At 48.7% G+C, this 18,514-nt stretch overlaps 1 protein-coding gene and 1 pseudogene across 1 annotated transcript in view; one reads left to right on the top strand and one right to left on the bottom strand.

Moving 5' to 3' along the window:
- LOC119250195 (zinc finger protein 829-like) overlaps window positions 1-1,866 on the bottom strand; it is a 38,673-nt pseudogene extending 36,807 nt beyond the window's left edge.
- Window positions 1-16,546, top strand: part of ZNF568 (zinc finger protein 568) — a 35,904-nt gene extending 19,358 nt beyond the window's left edge. The window contains exons 8-9 of the mRNA XM_054697100.1: window positions 2,339-2,344; window positions 14,622-16,546. Coding sequence (XP_054553075.1) covers window positions 2,339-2,344; window positions 14,622-15,712 — 1,097 coding nt within the window. The 3' untranslated portion in view covers window positions 15,713-16,546. The remainder of the gene's footprint in view (window positions 1-2,338; window positions 2,345-14,621) is intronic.
- Window positions 16,547-18,514: the final 1,968 nt, after the last annotated feature.

The following is an 18,514-nucleotide window of genomic DNA, read 5'->3' as shown; positions in this document are numbered from 1 at the left end:
CATACATAGCGTGAAGTATAAAAAATCTTAGGTATGCATACTACACATAACTGGATCCGCCACCCAGATCAAGAGAAAATAATTCCAGGGCCTCCCCTGGTGGTCTGTGCAGCTGCCCGCAGCCTCTGCAGCACCGGTTCGATCCCCAGCTGCCTGCGAGGGTCCCACATGGTGTGACAGACCTCTCCTGCTGTGCCCGCTGCTCTCCTCAGCAGTGTGTTTCGTCAGTCTGCCTGTTCTTTTCCCTGCTCTGGCTCTAGTGAATTCTCTCACCCTCCCACGTTTCTGACTGTTCCCAGCGCTTGTATAAATAAATAAATAAATAAATATATTTTTTTAAAAAAGAATAATAATTCCATCCCCTCCCAGAAAGTTCCCCTGGCTCCTTTCACTTCTACGATAACCACTCTTCCGACTTCCATCTCCAGAGATTCATTTTTCTGGTGTTCAAACTTCATGTAAGTGGAGTCAGAGAATGTTTTGGGCACCCGCCTTCATTTGCTCAGTTATTAGGAGACTGATTCAGGCCTTTGTATATTCCAGAAGCTTGTTGCCCTTGCTGGTAAAGTCAACCACAGCCTGTTTACTGTCACTTGCTGTGAATGCCTGGCTTGTCCAATTTGGAACGCTTACAAATAAACGTCTACACGTGTTTGTTTAGATTTCTTCTCATTTCTCATGGCTAAGTTCCCAGGGATGGATTAGTTGGTTCCTACAGGAAGTATTTATTTATGAAAGTTCTTCATTTTTGATACTGTTCATTCATTCTCAGTAGCTTGATTTTTCTTAGTTTGGCAAACCACAGTAAATTAGCCACGGTGGCAATTTTGATTGACTGCTTTGAATGAACGTCAGCTGCACCAGGCTTTGGATGGGAACCCTGGGTCACCAGGAAGCTTTAGCAGCTGTTTCTAGAACATACTATGTTTCATATTTAACCAGCTGCTATTTCTCCTCAAACTAAATGAAACCACTGCGAGGAACAAGAGCAGCCACTTTATGAAATGCTCCTAAGACAGTTTCTATTAAAGAGTTTGGCAGAGAGGGCTGTATACGGACTGGGTTTTTTCTTTTTTTCTTTTGTTTGTTTTTAACATGATACTTCTGCAAGTTTTAGAGAGGCCTGCATCACATACAAATTAAATCTATTTAACCTCAACCTTTGTGAAATTTTACTTTCTTGCTGCATCCTGTTGGCCCAGAACTTCAGTGATGTGGTGTCTGCCTTGCCAGCACCTGCCAGCATGATTCCCTCTATGTTAGGAAATTCCTTAAGGGGACACAGACTGCGGGTAGAGAATAAGTTGAGTGATCTGAAATATGAGGCACAGTACTAGTCTGACTTAAATTAAAATGATGAAGTAAAAGTGGCAAACGAGATGGTCAAATTTATAGTCAAAGTCAGTAAGATTTATTCTAGGGCAGGGCTGATGCCCACATGTGAGAGGTGGAAGAAGGGAAGCTCAAAGAAGTTATCTGGGGCCTCCGTGGTGGCACAAAGGATCAAGTCTCAGAACTGTGAAGCTGTCCGCAGTCTCTACAGCACGAGTTAGAGCCCCATCTGGCCAGGGAGCTGACCCACATGGCGCAGTGGACCTCTCCTGTCTCTCCCGCTACTCTCCTCAGTGGTGTTATTTCAGTCAGTCTGCCTGTTCTACTCCCCACTCTCTATGGCGAATCCTCTCACCCCCTGCACCTCTGGCCTGTACACCAGTCCTCGTATGCATAAATAAATAAATCTTTTAAAAGAGACAAAGAAAGAAAACAAAGGCAGTTTTGGAGACAAGTCCAGGTTTGAACCTGGACTTCACCATCAGACACAGAAGGGCTTACCTGCTTAGCTCCAGCGCAGACATGCACGCCAGACTGGACTCATTACCAGGAATTCGTTTTTGAATTCCGTTTTGAAAACAGGTCAGGTCCAAGCTCCCACTGGCACCAATCAAGTCTTGGAGACAGCTGGTTTGGAAAATGGACCAATCAGGTTTGAAAGTTGCGTACCCTGCAGGGGGATATAAACAGAGGCTTCAGATGGGCCTCCCTGGTGGCCCAAGGGGTTCAGCACAGCACTATGAAGCTATCCGCAGCCTCTACAGCATGAGTTTGATCCCTGGCCAGGGAGCTACCCACATGGCGCAGCAGACCTCTCCTGTCTCGCCCGCTGCTCCCCTCAGCAGTGTATTTCAGTCAGTCTGCCTGTTCTGTTCCCCGCTCTGTGTCTGGTGATTCCTCTCACCACACCACACCCCCTCTCTGGCCTGTACCCCAGCTCTTGTATGCATAAATAAATTAAAAAAAAAAAAAAAAGAACTCTTTGTCTTTAAAACGGTGCTCAGACCCTATGGTGCTACCCAGGTCTGGGACCTCATACATGAATAATAAAGTTTTTCCCGACCTCACCATTCCTGAAGTACTGCTTGTTCTTCCTCTGCCCGGGTAAAAGGCCAGAATTTCTACACTACCAGTAGGTTGTTATCCCATAATCCAGTCCCCCAGGCAAGGTTGTCCTTCAACTTCCCAGCTCATTCTCAGACTCCCCCATCCTCAGCCAAACAGACCTCCGCCGGCTCAGCCCCGCGCCAGGCAGGACTACATTTCCCAGAAGCCTCCAGGGCGGCCCCGCCCCGCCGCTGCCCACGTGGTCCCGCTGCAGGAGCAGCGCCTGGAGGTCCCCCGCCGCCGGGCATGGCGGGCGGCGCTTCCCGGGCGCGTGGGCGGCTGGGGCATGAACTCCCAGCTGAAGTTAGGATGAGTCCAGCTCAGCCGGGATCGTGGGGCGCCACGGGCTGAAACGCCCCGGTCCTGGAGGAGAAGTCCTCGCTCGTGGGGTGGCCCGGGGTCGCCCCCTCCTGCCCCCGCCCCTCGAGGCTGGACCGCCTGGCGCTTCCTGGCCCGCGACTTGCTCCCGAGGCCCTGGGGGCGGGGGCGGCTGAAGCCGGGCTAAGTTGGGGCACTCCCGGACCCCGACCCGGGGCTGGGATCCCCTCGGTCCTTTCCGCCGCGGAACTTACGCCGCCTGGCCGGTGGGCTCGCCCCTCCCGGGCTTCGCGGCTTGGACTGGACCGGACCGGACCGGAGCCTTGCAGCGCCCCGACTCTGCGCGCAGTGACTTGGGGGCGTTGGCGGGCGCAGTCCCGGGGCTGCCTTCCCGCGGCCCTCCCGCTTCCGGCCGGAGTCGGCTGCCCCAAGGTGAGTTGGCGGGAGTTGGGCGCGATCCCGGCGGGCCTAGCTCACCGGGTTGGGCGGATTCGAATAGACACGCTGGCCAGGGAGACGTGGACAGTGGGCTGTCCCGTTGCGGGGCTGGTCTCGCTGGAGTTTCAAATACGGGTGCCTGCGAGCCAAAAGTAAAGGGTGGGTGCTCCCTGGTGGCGCAAGGGGTTAAGATGCAACCTGTGAAGCTGTCAGCAGCCGCCGCAGCAAGAGTGCGAGTCCCAGCCAGGGGCTACCCACATGGCGCGGCAGACCTCTCTGGTCTCGCCCGCGGTTCCCCTCAGCAGTGTAACTTGGTCAGTCTACCTGTTCTGCTCCCCACTCTGTCTCTGGTGAATCCTCTCACCCCCTTCCCACCCCCGCACACACACACATACTCACCTCTGGCCTGTACCCCGTTCTTGTATGCATATATAAATTAATCTTAAAAAAACAAAAATAAAGGATGGGGGTGTGGAAGTGTCTTGTCCTCACGCCCCCGGTGGCAGGTGGTGGCCTTGTGCCAGCAGCTGGTGCAAGTGGTTTCCCACTGGCACTGGAGGGGGTTTTTGGAGCCCAAGAGCCTGGCAGCTGTTTGGCCTCTTGCCTAAGCGAAAGTCTGCGCGATGCTCTCAGGTCGCAGATTGTGGGCCAGATGGCTAATGCTGTGCGATCTGTGCCTGCCAGGCTGTGTTTGAGTGCCCTATCTAAGCTACACCCTCTGTGGCTCTGTGTGTGACATCTTCAAGAGTGGTGTCACTGTCTTTGCCTTTCAGAGAAATGAGGAGGGCACCCCCTTGGTACATTCCTGATAGGTCTGCCAGAGGATGGGTCCCCTTTCCAGGGCTGCCCTCAGGAGTTCCCATTGGAGGGTTAACAGAGGGCTGCTCAAGGGAAGAGTGCTCTTTCCCGGGATACCTAGAATGGGTAATGTAGGAACTGGGTTTTGAGGGATGCCTAGGAGTTCATCCAGCAGGGCAGCAGAGGGAGGGCCTTGCAGGATCAATGGCCAGAGTGTATGTTTTTGGAGGGCAGACTGGTGGAGCTCTGTGGAGCTGTCACCAGTGCCTCTGCACAGTGTCAGTTCTACTCTCATTATCCCCCTTTACTCCATCCATAATTTGTTGCCTCCTGAATGCCCTGATTATGGCTCTATAACTGCCCTGGACTTGGTGCTGCTTACCAACTGGTCCAACTGAACCTCTCCCCATTTCTGAGCCCAGCAAAACCAGACCACAAAAGTTTCCAGCCTCTGTAACTACCATTGTGTGCCGGAGTCCAGAGGCAGCTGACACAGCCACCTGCACAGGCTGTCCAGTTCTGTGAATGGCCTTCTCGGGGCTGTTTCTGTTGCCCAGGGGGGTTCCAGAGCTTGGTGCTGGGAGCCCTCCTACTTCCACCTCTCTCTTCTTTCATCCTGTGCCTGCCAGAGATCAGGCCCAATGAGATGACCCCAGAATAGAAGACAGGGAATCCAAATGGAGCCACAGAGCCAGGCTCAGAGTAAGATGCCAAAGTCGGTTCTTATGGAGGAAGGAGGCCAGGCTGAGAGCCTCTCCTAGGACCCTCCATCTTGGCCCTTTGCATTGTGATGATGGGAGCCAGTAGTGGGGTTACAGGCTGCTTTTGCTTGCCTCTTAGTGCTTGGTGTGGCCAGGGCGTGGTTTCTTAACTCTTTTTCCACCTTTTTCCTCTAAGAATCCAGAAGAGGAGAGAAGAGCTCCTGAATCAAAAATCATGGCTGAGGTGAGTTGTGCTTGCCACTCTGTTCTTGGAAAGGGCTTCTTGGTTTTCTGGACACTGCCCTATTTCAAGATTCTGTCTAAAAGATTTACATGGCCTCCCCGGTGGCGCAGTGGTTGAGCGCTGGGCTGTGAAGCTGCCCGCAACCTCTACAGTGCCGGTTCGATCCCCGGCCGCCGGCGAGGGTCCCACATGGTGCGCAGACCTCTCCTGCCGCGCCCGCTGCTCCCCTCAGCAATGTATTTCGTCAGTCTGCCTGTACTGTTCCCCTCTTTGGCTTTGGTGAATTCTCTTATCCTCCCACTTTTCTGACTGTACCCAGTGCTTGTAAAATAAATCTTAAAAAAAAAAAAATAAAAGATTTACAGTAGAGATTTGGAGAAAGGAGGGAACACTTTTGTGGAGCAGTTTTCCTAAAACAGTCAGGAACCTAAACCAGAGCGTCTGCTGTTCATACAGTCTCATATAATCTGATATGTCCATTTCCTTTGCTTTGTTGATTCCCAGAAGAATCAACAGAACATGCCAGTGATTTGGCAGGGAAGCTGAGTAACATATAAGGTTACGCACTTTAGTAATTTCTTTGTTCTCCTCTTCCAAATGACCTACAGTTGCTCTAGGTATTTTTTCCCCAAGATAGAAATAATCCAAATGCCCTCTTTGTAGTGATTAAAATCATAGAGGAGTCTTGCAAAACTTTCATACCTTGAGAAAATTAAGAAAGCTTGTCACCCAGGCCTCCCTGGTGGTGCACTGGGTTAAGACGCAACCTATGAAGCTATCAGGAGCCTCTGCAGCACGAGTTCGATCCTGGGCCAGTGAGCTACCCACATGGCGCAGCAGACCTCTCCTGACTTGCCCACTGCTCCCCTCAGCAGTGTATTTCAGTCAGTCTGCCTGTGCTGCTCCCCGCTCTGTCTCTGGTGAATCCTCTCACCCTCCCACACCTTTGACCTGTACCCCACCCAGTTCTTGTATGCATGAATGAATCTTTAAAAAAAAAAAAAAAAGGAGGGCCTCCCTGGTGGCGCAATGGGTTAAGCACCGCATTATGAAGCAGTAGCAGCCTCTGAAGCACTAGTTTGATCCCCAGCCGGCCAGGGAGAAACCCACATGGTGCAGCAGACCCACATGTCTCACCCGCTGCTCCCCTCGGCAGTGTATGTTAATAGATCCACCTATTCTGCTCCCCAGTATGTCTCTGGTGAATCTTCTCACACCCAGCACCCCAGTTCTTGTATGCATAAATAAATCTTTAAAAAAAAAAAAAAAAGGGAGGGTCTCCCTGGTGGCACAGGCAGTTGAGCGCAGCGCTATGAAGCTGTACGCAGCCTCTGCAGTGTGGGTTCGATCCCAGCCGGCCGGCGGCGAGAATCCCACATGGCGAGGCAGACCTCTCCTGTCTCGCCTGCTGCTCCCCTCAGCAGTGTATTTCGGTCGTCTGCCTGTTCTGTTGCCCGCTCTGTCTCTGGTGAATCCTCTCACCCTCCCATGCCTCTGGCCTGTACCCCAGCTCTTGTATAAAAAATTAATTCAAAAAAAAAAAGGAAAGAGGGCCTCCCCAGTGGCGCAGCGGTTGAGCGCTGGGTTGCGAAGCTGCCCGCGGCCTCTGCGGCGCCGGTTCGATCCCCGGCTGCTCCCCGGCCACCGGAGGAGGATCCCACATGGTGCGCAGACCTCTCCTGCCGCCCGCTGCTCCCCTCAGCAGTGTACTTCAGCCCTTCTGCCTGCTCTGCTCCCCGCTCTGGCTCTGGTGAATTCTCTCACCCTCCCGCGCTTCTGACTGTACCCAGTGCATGTATAAACAAAACAAACAAATATAATAAATAAATAAATAAAAACATGCCTCTATAAAAAAAAAAAAAAAAAAAAGGAAAGAAACCTTGTCACCCATCACCCATGGCTCTGTCATCTAGAGATGTCACTATTAATATTTTCAAATTATTTTGTCTGCACGTAAGTGTGGGTATATAATTCTGTTTTCAGAATGGGATGTATTACAAATAGAAACAACATTTGTTTACTGAGGCAAATACTTGGAAGTTCTTGATATGTGTTCATCTTGTTGAACCCACAAAACAAGCCTGTGAGACAATCAAGACTACACTTCATTAAATCTATGGGTGCATTTCTGCCTTCCCCCCACATTTTAGCATCATTGAAATTGGGAGGGGTTTTACAATTCCTGGCAATTCATAGTTTCATTCATGATCTGGTGGCTTTACAATCAGTAACACCTCGGATTTGATGAAATGTGGAATTATTCTAATTTGACATTTGAGGAAATAGATTTTGGCAATTCCCTTGCCCCCAAAGTACATGGTTAATAAATGGTAGAACTGGGATGTCTAAAGTGCCCACTGATGTCCTTTGCTGACTTGTTAGAATGTTACCTTTTTGGGTTTATTATTATTTTTTAAATTTTAGAATGCTCTTTATTTTGACATTTACAGGACAAATGTTTTCAAGTACTTGTTGGAAGTTTTATATGAAATCTGCTCTCTCCTTTTGCAATTACTCTTTTTCCTTTGTACCTGCTGTTAAGAACTGGTCCCTCTATCTTAATAGCCACAGTTTATTTTATTTATTTATTTATTTAATAGTTGTTTTTTTTTTTTATAGAGGCATGTTTTTTTTTTTTTTTTTATTTATTTTGTTTGTTTGTTTTGTTTATACATGCACTGGGTACAGTCAGAAGCGCGGGAGGGTGAGAGAATTCACCAGAGCCAGAGCGGGGAGCAGAGCAGGCAGAAGGACCGAAGTACACTGCTGAGGGGAGCAGCGGGCGGCAGGAGAGGTCTGCGCGCCATGTGGGACCCTCCTCCGGTGGCCGGGAGCAGCCGGGGATCAAACCGGCGCCGCAGAGGCCGCGGGCAGCTTCGCAACCCAGCGCTCAACCGCTGCGCCACCGGGGAGGCCTGCCACAGTTTATTTTAAACAACAGTTTATACAATAGCTTATTTTGTCTCTGGCCTAAGTTGTTTTAGAAATGTTTTTTACTATTAATCTATTTTTGCATGAGTGTTTAGATTCAGTTTTCAAAATATGTTTTCTCCCTTTATGCCATGCCAGAAGGTCCTCCCTACTACAAAAATGGAAAAGTCATTCATATTTTCCTAAAGTACTTTTGCCCAGTTTAATCCTTAATGTGTCTGGTGTGACACAGGCCCACGAGATGTTAGCTGTAAAATTCCTAACTTGTGATGTTTGTTTAGATTTTTTTCTATGACTTGGAGTGATTCAAGAATGGCTTAGTGTTTGCAATTTATAAATTCAAGGTTATTTTCCTGGACGAGTCTGGTTACTTGGTTATCAAGAATTCCTTTTAGTCTAAACACTAAATCTAACGTCTTTCTTTTCTGGATTAAAAAGTCCACTCTGGGCCTTCCTGGTGGCCTGGGGGTTAATTCTCAGTGCTATCACCGCTACTGCCTGAATTTGATCCCCAGCTAGGGAGCTACCCACATGGCACAGCAGACCTCTCCTGTCTCGCCCGCTGCTCCCCTCAGCAGTGTATTTCAGTCAGTCTGCCTGTTCTGCTCCCTTCCCTCTCTCTGGTGAATCCTCTTACCCTCACATCTCTGGCTTATACCCTGGTTCTTATTCATAAAAATTAAAAAAATAAAGCACATTCTGCTTTCGCTAGTGCAGCAATCCAAGTATTAAAAGAGAATAATAAGTTTAGTCCTGGCAGGAAAGTCTTGTCATTCCAGACCTTTCCTTCCTGGCCACTCTGGCCTTCTCTACCTCCAACTTACTTATGCACTCTTCTTGGAATGGTGTTTAGTCTGTTTTGCCTGGGAATTCTATTCCTTTTTTAGATCCCAAACATTTTATTATGGAAAATTCCAAACAGTGGAAAGTTGAATAGTTGCATGCCTGATTTCCACTCTCTGATCAGGGAACTATGCCCCTCTGCATTTTATTTAACTTTTGATTTAGGTAAAATGCACCTGACATAGTTAACCATTGTGAATGTACATTTTAGTGACACTTAAGTCCTCACTGGAAGGTGCTGCTTTGACTCCTTTTCTTTTTTTTTTAAAGATATATTTACTTATGCATACAAGAACTGGGGTATAGACCAGAGGTGCAGGGGGTGAGAAGATTCACCAGAGACAGAGTGGGGAACAGAACATGCAGACTAACTGAAATACACTGCTGAGGGGAGCAATGGGCGAGACAGGAGCGGTCTGCTGTGCCATGTGGGTAGCTCCCTGGCCAGGAATGGAACTCTTGCTGCAGTGGCTGCGGACAGCTTCATAGGCTGTGTCTTAACACCTTGTGCCACCAGGAAGCCCCCTGCTTTGACTCTTGCGTCACTCCCCTAGGAATTTTCCCACGGATTCATGAACTGCATTTGAAGGTTGTCCCTCGGCCTCCCTGGTGGCACAGTGGGTTGAGCGCAGTGCTGTGAAGGTTGTCCCTCTAGGGCACATCTGTGTTGGCTTCTCCCAGAGGCACTGTCACACCAGAACCACCTTAAAGGGGATGGCTAGCTTTTTAGATTCTCCTCAGTCTCCTGAATGTGAGCCAGGCCAAGTGGTTACAGTTTCTCAGGGAACAATGTTTTCTTTCTACCAACTGCTGGGGTGCAAGTCAGGCACTTTTCCTGCCAGCTTGAGGAATAGTGGTGCTACTTGTGAGGGGTGGTTGTAGAAGTCACGGGTGTTGGCAGTACAGGCCCGTTAGACTCCCATCAGCTCCTTTGTTGCTGCTCTTTAAGGTCACGAATGTCAAAGCTCATGGTCACCCAGCTCAGCAGAGGGTGTCTAGTAAGTGAGCCCTGCTCAGTTCCTGTTTTGACTTAGGTTGAGCCTCTGCAGATTCCTCTCCTCCACCAGCTGCTCACTGCATTCCAACATGTCGACAACATTCAGAACATTATTTTTCAGATGGTGACTTGGCCGTGGTAACCAGCCTCCTGCAAAACCTGATGTCCCGTGATTGCTGCTGCTTTTGTTTCTCCTCTAATTCTGAGCCTTTTAAGGGCAGTGCCCTGTGCTGACACAGAACTCGAGTCTTGGGAGACTTTGACTGATATGGTTGGATCCAGGAATTTCATTTGCAGAACTGCTTCTCTCCTTCCTTCCCCTTCCTCCTTGGAGTCCTCCTTCTGGAGTGCGGTGCTCCACAGTGACAGAGGGGCCTGACTGTTCTCGGCTCCTGAGTGCAGAGCCCAAATCATGGTCCTTTCAGATGGCCAGGAGCGCCCTGGCTGATCTGCAAGGGCTACGAGTAGAAGGTGGGCCTTGCAGAGCTGGCGAGGTCTAGATTCAAACCCCAGCACTGCCGGCGCTCACTTGACTTCACTTCTCCGAGCGCGTTTCCTTTGCATGATATCCCAGTAACGCATACGAGGCACCAGGAATATAAAGTGCTCTGTGCACCGTATACTCGAAGTGCAGTTACACTACCTGCCAGCAGTGAGGCTGAGAGAGGAAAGGACATGAGGCTGGAGAGCTGTGGGTGGTCAAGGGTAGGAACCGGAAGTACCCGCTGCAAGGATGCTGAGAACCATAAGCCACTGCGGCTGCATCCAGCTGGTTGAACGCTGCTGAGGTTGCTCAGGCCTGCCGTCCCAGGCAGCCTGTCTGGCTCTCCAGTGGTAATTCCGGGGGAAGTCTCTGCAGAGAGAGGCTGCAGTTTGGGCCCTAAGAACCCTACCTCGGTCTTGGAGGCAAAATCAAGGTGTTTGCATGCACCGTGTCTGTTAGGCCTACAGGTGTGGGGCTGGCAGGCTCTGCCCTTGACTAGGGACAGAGCTGCCCAAGGACCCCGTGCCCCTGCGCCCCAGAACCCCTCCATGTCTTGGTGCCTCCTCAACTGGGGGCTTAGCGGCTGTCCTCTAGGTCAGAGAACAGGGTATGGCCAGGGCAGCTCAGAACCAGCCCTTCCAGGCTCAGATCAGCTCCTGATGGTGGGAAAGGTGTTTGTTCTGCATACACTGCGTGTAACTTGTTACTCTCAGAGAGCGTTGGAGTACCAAAAGCAGGAAGATAGGAACAGATTTCCCTTCATGGAATCTGAAGCCAGTCTCGTCACCAGAGACAGTGGGAACAGAACAGGCAGACTGACTGAAATACACTGCGGAGGGGAGCAGAGGGAGAGTCAGGAGAGGTCTGCTGTGCCACGTGGGTAGTTCCCTGGCTGTCCGGGGATCGAACTCATGCTGCAGAGGCTGCAGACTGCTTCATAGTGTGGTGCTTAACCGCTTGCACCACCAGGGAGGCCCAAGAACATTGAATAATTAAGGTCAATGTTGTGTGGAGGGTAAAAATGATGTCTATTTAAGAATGTGTAGTGACATGGAAACTGATTAGGATTAAATACTGTGGCCTATTTATGAGGCTGAGTTTTAAAGAAATGATGAAAGCATGTAAGTTATATTCAAATCCTGTTTTCAGAGATATCAATATTTACTTTTGTAGTTGCAGGCATGTTTAAGAAGGATGTAAGCATTGCTTCTTTGGAGAAGTGTCTTTTTAGGTCTTTTGCCCTTTTTTTTAATATTTATTTTATTGTGGGTCAGCTCCCTGGCCCGAGATTGAACTCATGCTGCAGTGGCTGTGAATAGCTTCATAGTGTTGAGACTTAACCCCTTGAACTGCCAGGAAGGCCCTTAAAGATTTATTTTTATTTATTTATGCAAACAAGAACGGGGGTATAGGCCAGAGGTGCAGGAGGGTAAGAGGATTCACCAGAGACAGTGGGGAGCAGAACAGGCAGATATACCGAAATACACTGCTGAGGGGAGCAGCGGGCGAGGCAGGAGAGGTCTGCTGTGCCATGTGGGTAGCTCCCTGGCCAGGGATTGAACTCATCCCGCAGTGACTGGCAATAGTTTGATAGCGCTGAGACTTTAACCCCTGTGATACCAGGGAGGCCCACTTCCGCCCATTTTTTTTTTTTTTAATAGAGGCATATTTTATTTATTTATTTGTTTGTTTGTTTTTTTTTTTTTTTTTTTTTAAAGATTTATTTTTATATTTATTTATACAAGCACTGGGTACAGTCAGAAGCACGGGAGGGTGAGAGAATTCACCAGAGCCAGAGCAGGGAACAGAACAGGCAGACTGACGAAACACACTGCTGAGGGGAGCAGCGGGCGGCAGGGAAGGTCTGCACGCCATGTGGGACCCTCGCCATCGGCCGGGGGTTGAACCAGCGCTGCAGAGGCTGCAGGCAGCTTCGCAACCCAGCGCTCAACCGCTGCGCCACCGGGGAGGCCCTGTTTGTTTGTTTTTTGTTTATACATGCACTGGGTACAGTCAGAAGTGCGGGAGGGTGAGAGCATTCACCAGAGCCAGAGCGGGGAGCAGAGCAGGCAGAAGGACCGAAGTACACTGCTGAGGGGAGCAGCGGGCGGCAGGAGAGGTCTGCACGCCATGTGGGACCCTCCTCCAGTGGCCGGGGAGCAGCCGGGGATGGAACCTGCGCCGCAGAGGCCGCGGGCAGCTTCGCAACCCAGCGCTCAACCGCTGCGCCACTGGGGAGGCCCATTCCGCCCATTTTTTGACTGCGTTGTTTCCTTTGCTTTTGTTGAGTTGCGTGAGCTCTTTATAGATCTGGATCTCAGTCCCTTATCAGTTGTAGGGTGTGCAGATATTCTCTTCCATGCAGGAGGGTATCTCTTCATTTTGGCTGCTGTCTCTTTTCTTGCACAGAAGCTTTTTAGTTTGATATAGTGAATAGAGAGAAACCCATCAAAGGGTCAGGAATGAGACAAAACTTGTTGCAAGCTGACCATAGATCTGAGGACACAGCTGGGGAATGGAGTGAGAGGGGCCAGCACAGAGGAGAGAAGAGCACAGGGGACTGTGGTGATGGGAGAATTATGGGGACTAAACCTTAGGAGAAATCAAGAACAGTGATGTAAGAAAATAAATTAACTAACTAAAATAAGAATGAGGTAGGCAGCACCAGTCTGCGGCAGCTCTCCCCAGCAGCTCTCTCCCACTGACTTGCTTTCTCCATTTCGTTTGATCCCAGTGTAAAGGTTTTGCTCATTTTTTTTTCACTAACAATATATTTATCTGTGGTTTCAGGCTTTGAAGTTCAAAGATGTTGTCATTTACTTCTCTCAAAAGGAGTGGCAGTGTTTGCGCTCTGCTCAGAAACGTTTGTACCAAGATGTCATGTTGGAGACTTATCATAACCTGCTCTCCCTGGGTAAGTGTACCTGCCCCCCACCCAAAAACAAAAATTCAGAATTGGGCCTCCCCAGTGGCACAGTGGGTTGAGCACAGCGCTGTGAAGCTGTCCGCAGCCTCTGCAGCACGAGTTCAATCCCCAGCCGGCCAGGAAGCAACCCACATGGTGTGGCAGACCTCTCCTGCCACTCCTGCTGCTCCCCTCAGCAGTGTATTTCAGTTGATCTGCCTGTTCTGTTCCCACTCTGTCTCTGGTGAATTCACTCACCCTCCCATGCCTCTGGCCTGTACCCCAGCTCTTGAATAAATAAATCTTTTAAAAAAAAATTTCAGAATTGACCTTCTGGAATTTTTATGTTCTTTTTTCATGAATTTCTTGTGAGTGCTTTTCAAGGGCCGGGCTGAGTTAACGATTCCTGCTTACTGAAGAGAAGTCAGAAATCTGTGCTCTATGGGACAACTTTGTCTTTTTCCGTCCTGTGACCCTCACTTGTTCCTCTCACCCTAATCTGCCTACTCTTGTATCTTGGTCATGGATTGATGTTCATTCTGGGACACCTACCATATAACTTTCTCCCCCTTTTCTTCCCTGAGCAGGATTCTCTGATTCTAAGCCAGATGTGATTTCCTTATTGGAACAGGGGAAGGAGCCCTGGATGGTGAAGAGGAAGGAGACAGCAGAATGGTGCCCAGGTGAGAGGGGGTGACTCCTGGGAGGCCATGGCAGGTGGGGATCCAGAGGTATGGGGGGCTGAGGGTTGAGAGGATTCACCAGAGAGAGTGGGGAGCAGAAATACACTGCTGAGGGGAACAGCGGGCGAGACAGGAGAGGTCTGCCACGCCATGTGGGTAGCTCCCTGGCCAGGGATCGAACCCATGCTGCAGTGGCTGCGGACAGCCTCATAGGTTTCGTCTTAACCCCTTGCGCCACCAGGGACTTCTCCTGGGCTTATGTTTTTAACAGCTTCCCCAGCTGATTCTGATTCTCACTGAAGGTGAACAGCCACCCTTTTCTTCAGTTTCTCGCCTTTTCTCTCTCCTCTGTCTCCATCGCCCCCACGCCTTTGGCTTTTTTTCAAATTAGAGCACACAACTGTGAAAATTACTGTTTTTAGTTTGTCGTGTCTACCTTAGAACTTCCCTTTCTGCTCTCATGTGCCGATACCTCCAGTTGTCTTTCCTGTTATCTTACAGATTGGGAGTTCAGAAGAGAAACCCAGAATGTATCTATAAAAGAGGAAAGCGTTGAAATTAAATCACCCCAGGAGGAGGTAACAGATACACTTACAAGCTCTCGCCTTGAGAACCCCGGAGTGCGAGGTAGCAAAGAAGTCAGATGCTGCTTGGGACGACAGGAGGCACATTGCACACGGGGCAGGGCAGCCTCTCGAGAAAGGCCCACTTCCACGGTCCCCAGGGCCCCTCAGACGGCTCATATTGGAGCAAAGTCTTGTGAAAGCCAGGACCGTAAGGAAGCTTCCAGGAGCCAGCCACACCCTATTCCACATGGAAGAGGCCTTCGTCAGGAAAAAGACTCCAAATGTGGAGAATGTGGGAAAGCCTTTCCTAGTGGATCAGACTTGATGAAACATCAGAGAATTCACGAGAACAAAAAAAGTAACGGCAAGAAGCATGCCTTAGTTTGTGACACTGAACTTCGGAAACGTCAGAGCGTGAACACTAGTGAGAAACCTCATAAGTGTAAGGAATGTGGGAAAGGCTTCCAGTCTAGCTCCCAACTTAGCAAACATCAAAGGATTCATATCGGTGAGAAACCCTATAAATGTAAGGAGTGCGGGAAAGCCTTTCCATCAACCTCACAACTCAACTTGCATCAGAGAATTCACACCGATGAGAAATACTACGAGTGTAAGGAGTGTGGCAAGGCCTTCACCCGCCCCTCACACCTTCTTCGACATCAGAGAATCCACACTGGTGAGAAACCCCACCAATGTAAAGAATGTGGGAAAGCTTTCCGTTACGACACCCAGCTCAGCCTGCATCAGATTCTCCACACTGGGGAGAGACGCTTTGAGTGTAAGGAGTGCGGGAAAGTGTACAGTTGTGCCTCACAGCTGAGTCTCCATCAGAGAATTCACACCGGTGAGAAACCCCATAAATGCACGGAGTGCGGAAAGGCCTTTATCTCCGATTCCCATCTTATCCGCCATCAGAGTGTTCACACCGGTGAGAAGCCATATAAATGCAAGGAATGCGAGAAGGCCTTTCGCCGAGGCTCAGAACTTACCCGACACCTCCGAGTGCACTCAGGCGAGAAGCCCTATCCGTGCAGGGAATGTGACATGGCCTTCACTTGTAGCACAGAGCTCATTCGACATCAAAAAATTCACACGGGTGAGAGACCCCATAAATGTAAGCAGTGTGGGAAGGCTTTTATTCGACGGTCAGAGCTGACTCATCATGAGAGAAGTCACAGTGGTGAGAAGCCCTACGAGTGTAAGGAATGTGGAAAGGCCTTCGGTCGTGGCTCAGAACTGAGTCGACACCAAAAGATTCACACCGGTGAGAAGCCCTATGAGTGTAAAGACTGTGGGAAGGCCTTCCTCCGGGGCTCCCACCTTACTCAGCATCAGAGGATCCACTTAGGGCAGAGGAGTGAGTGAGGAAACGTGGGGTCACTCAGAATTTAAAATTCATCCCGGTAAGACATAAGTAAAGCCCCTGAGGTATAAAGAATAGGGGAAAGTGTTCGAGAATCACTGTGTCACGTAAGGGTTAGAATTTACTGGACGTATTTTTGTTACCGATGAGAAAATTTATCAATGTTAGGGATTGAGAGGAGTTTGTGAGTGTTCTGGAATTTATTAGCTATCAGTTCAGTTGGTGAAAAATTGAAAAACTCCATGAATATAAAGAAAATGAGAAGCTTTAAGAAGCAGCGAATGTATTAGAGACAATCTTTAAATCTTTCTCAACAGCAGGGTCATTAGCCATTCTGGGTGGTCAGGAGATACATATTTATACCTGGGGTGCCAATTTACTTGTTTTTCGTCTGGTAAGTCACACTTCAAGAAGACTACATTAATGTAAAAAAAAAATGCAGCAAATTTGTGCAGCAAATTCTTCCTTTTCCATTCAGAACTCCTTAAATATTTGCAAGCTTATCCTCTCAGATGAACCTGAGAATGGGAAGGATTAAGCCCACGTCAGGTTTTACCTTGCCTTCCATTGTAACTCACGTCTCATCGGGCAAATTTAACTCTACCTGTTCTCATTTATAAAGTAGTAGTATCAGCACCACATTTCTTAGTACCGTTGTGAAGGTTAAGTAATTATAGTTCCTAGAATAGTGTCTGACTCATAGTGCTAAATAATAATAATAGTGTGCTAAATAAGAACATTTTTATTTTCCTCATTGCGTTTTTTTTTTTTTTTTTTTTTTTTTTTTTAAAGATTTATTTATTTATTTATACAAGCACTGGGTACAGTCAGAAGCGCGGGAGGGTGAGAGAATTCACCAGAGCCAGAGTGGGGAGCAGAGCAGGCAGAAGGACCGAAGTACACTGCTGAGGGGAGCAGCGGGCGGCAGGAAAGGTCTGCGCGCCATGTGGGACCCTCCTCCAGTGGCCGGGGAGCAGCCGGGGATCGAACCGGCGCCGCAGAGGCCGCGGGCAGCTTCGCAACCCAGCGCTCAACCGCTGCGCCACCGGGGAGGCCCCCTCATTGCGTTTTAGAGCTCATATGAGAGGGACGCTTTACGCGTGCTGGGATTGTAGGAAATTTCCTACATCATCTTTGTCACTTTTGAGTGTGAGGTAATTCCTTCCACAGAAAAATTAAAAACTTAAGCTTTTATTCATACTTTGCCTTTTTGCCTCATGAGGGGATATAGACTCTCAGCTGAATAGAAGCAGGTTGCTGTGAGGTCAGTGAAAAGATTTAGACGATTTATTTAAACCTTTCAAAAAACTAAAGAGGCCATTTTGTGGGGAATCAGAAAATACCAAAGCCTTAGCCAAAATCCATTTCTCTGCAAGAAGAATTAAAGGAGATCTGTAAAAATTTTATGTTAAAAAGTAGATCAAGGAAAATTACCATTAAGAATGAAGGGCAGGGGCTTCTGTGGTGGCTCAAGGGGTTAAGACACAGCATTATGAAGCTATCCGCAGCCACTGCAGCACGAGTTCGATCCCCAGCCTGGGAGGTGACCCACAGACCTCTCCTGCCGCGCCCGCTGCTCCCCTCAGCAGTGCATTTCAGTCAGTCTGCCTGTTCTGCTCCCCGCTCTGTCTCTGGTGAGTCCTCTCACCCCTGCATCTCTGGCCTGCACCCCAGCTCTTGTATGCGTAAGTCTTTAAAAAAAAAACAAGGGAAAAGAGAAAAACATGTTGAAATGTGTAGGATATGACTAAGATGTATATGCAGAGATACACGTCTTTCAGTCGGTGTAGAAAACAGTGAAGAAGGTCAATTAAAAGCTGACCTCTGTCGATATGTGTAAAGGTCAGGATTCATTCTGACCTCTCTGCTTGATGCACTGCCTGTGCCTGGTGAGTTGCTAGTAAATATTTGTTGATCGGAAGAATGAAGACGAATAAGCATTCCACTCAAGTGTACAGAGGAGCTCCCACAAAGTAAGTGCAAAGCCAGGGAGTAAAAGCCTTAAAAGAGACTGCACCCTAACAAGAGAAACTCAAGCATCGCAAATGAGTGGAGATTTAAAGCAAGAAGGCGATATTGTGGCAGACACTGCTGTTTCTTCTTGTGGGTGTTACCATTCTCCCTGTGCCAGGATGGCCTGCTGCCCACAGACTCGGTGCCTTGTGGCCTGCTCTAATTTGTTTTGCATCTGGACAAGTGTGCCTGGTCTTGGGCACAGATCAGGGCAAAGTCTACAATTTTCTTTCCTGGCAAAATGGAAGGAAATGATCCTCGTAGACAACATGCGAATCTGTAAGTCTCTGTGATAACTGGAATTGTGGATGTTTTGCAGCTAGAGGGGCAAAAGGCTGAGATTGGCCCAGGGGATAGAGGGAATTGCCTGTGTCCTTGATGCTGTGGAACTGAGAAAACCATTCAGAACTGCCCTGTGTATAGGGTATGAAATAAGAAACTCCATGTATATCGGTCTAGAAATTTATACTCGACTTTCCATACGGTATCTGAGTCTTGGGGAAAATATTTTCATATATTTACACACAGATCGTCTCCTTTAGTAAATCGAGACTGTTTATATTAAACTTTTCCGTAGTATATCTGAAATTGTAGAAAAGCATCTTAAATATTTTCTTAAACTTATATACACAGATACGTACACATACTCAACTTTGATTTAGTAAGACGTAGAAATGTTGGTTATCTTAAGCTTTTTTTTACAGTATTCTGAAATCCTGGAAAAGAATTTTCCCGAATGAAGTAAGAACAACAACAACAAAAAAAAACTACACTATCTAATTCCTCTAGTC

Source organism: Talpa occidentalis, unplaced genomic scaffold (genome assembly GCF_014898055.3).
Source record: "Talpa occidentalis isolate TD23 unplaced genomic scaffold, MPIMG_talOcc4v2.1 talOcc4.17, whole genome shotgun sequence".
Classification (NCBI taxonomy): Eukaryota; Metazoa; Chordata; class Mammalia; order Eulipotyphla; family Talpidae; genus Talpa; species Talpa occidentalis.
The sequence above is the reverse complement of the archived record's forward strand: the minus strand, read 5'-3'. Positions and strand labels throughout refer to the sequence as shown.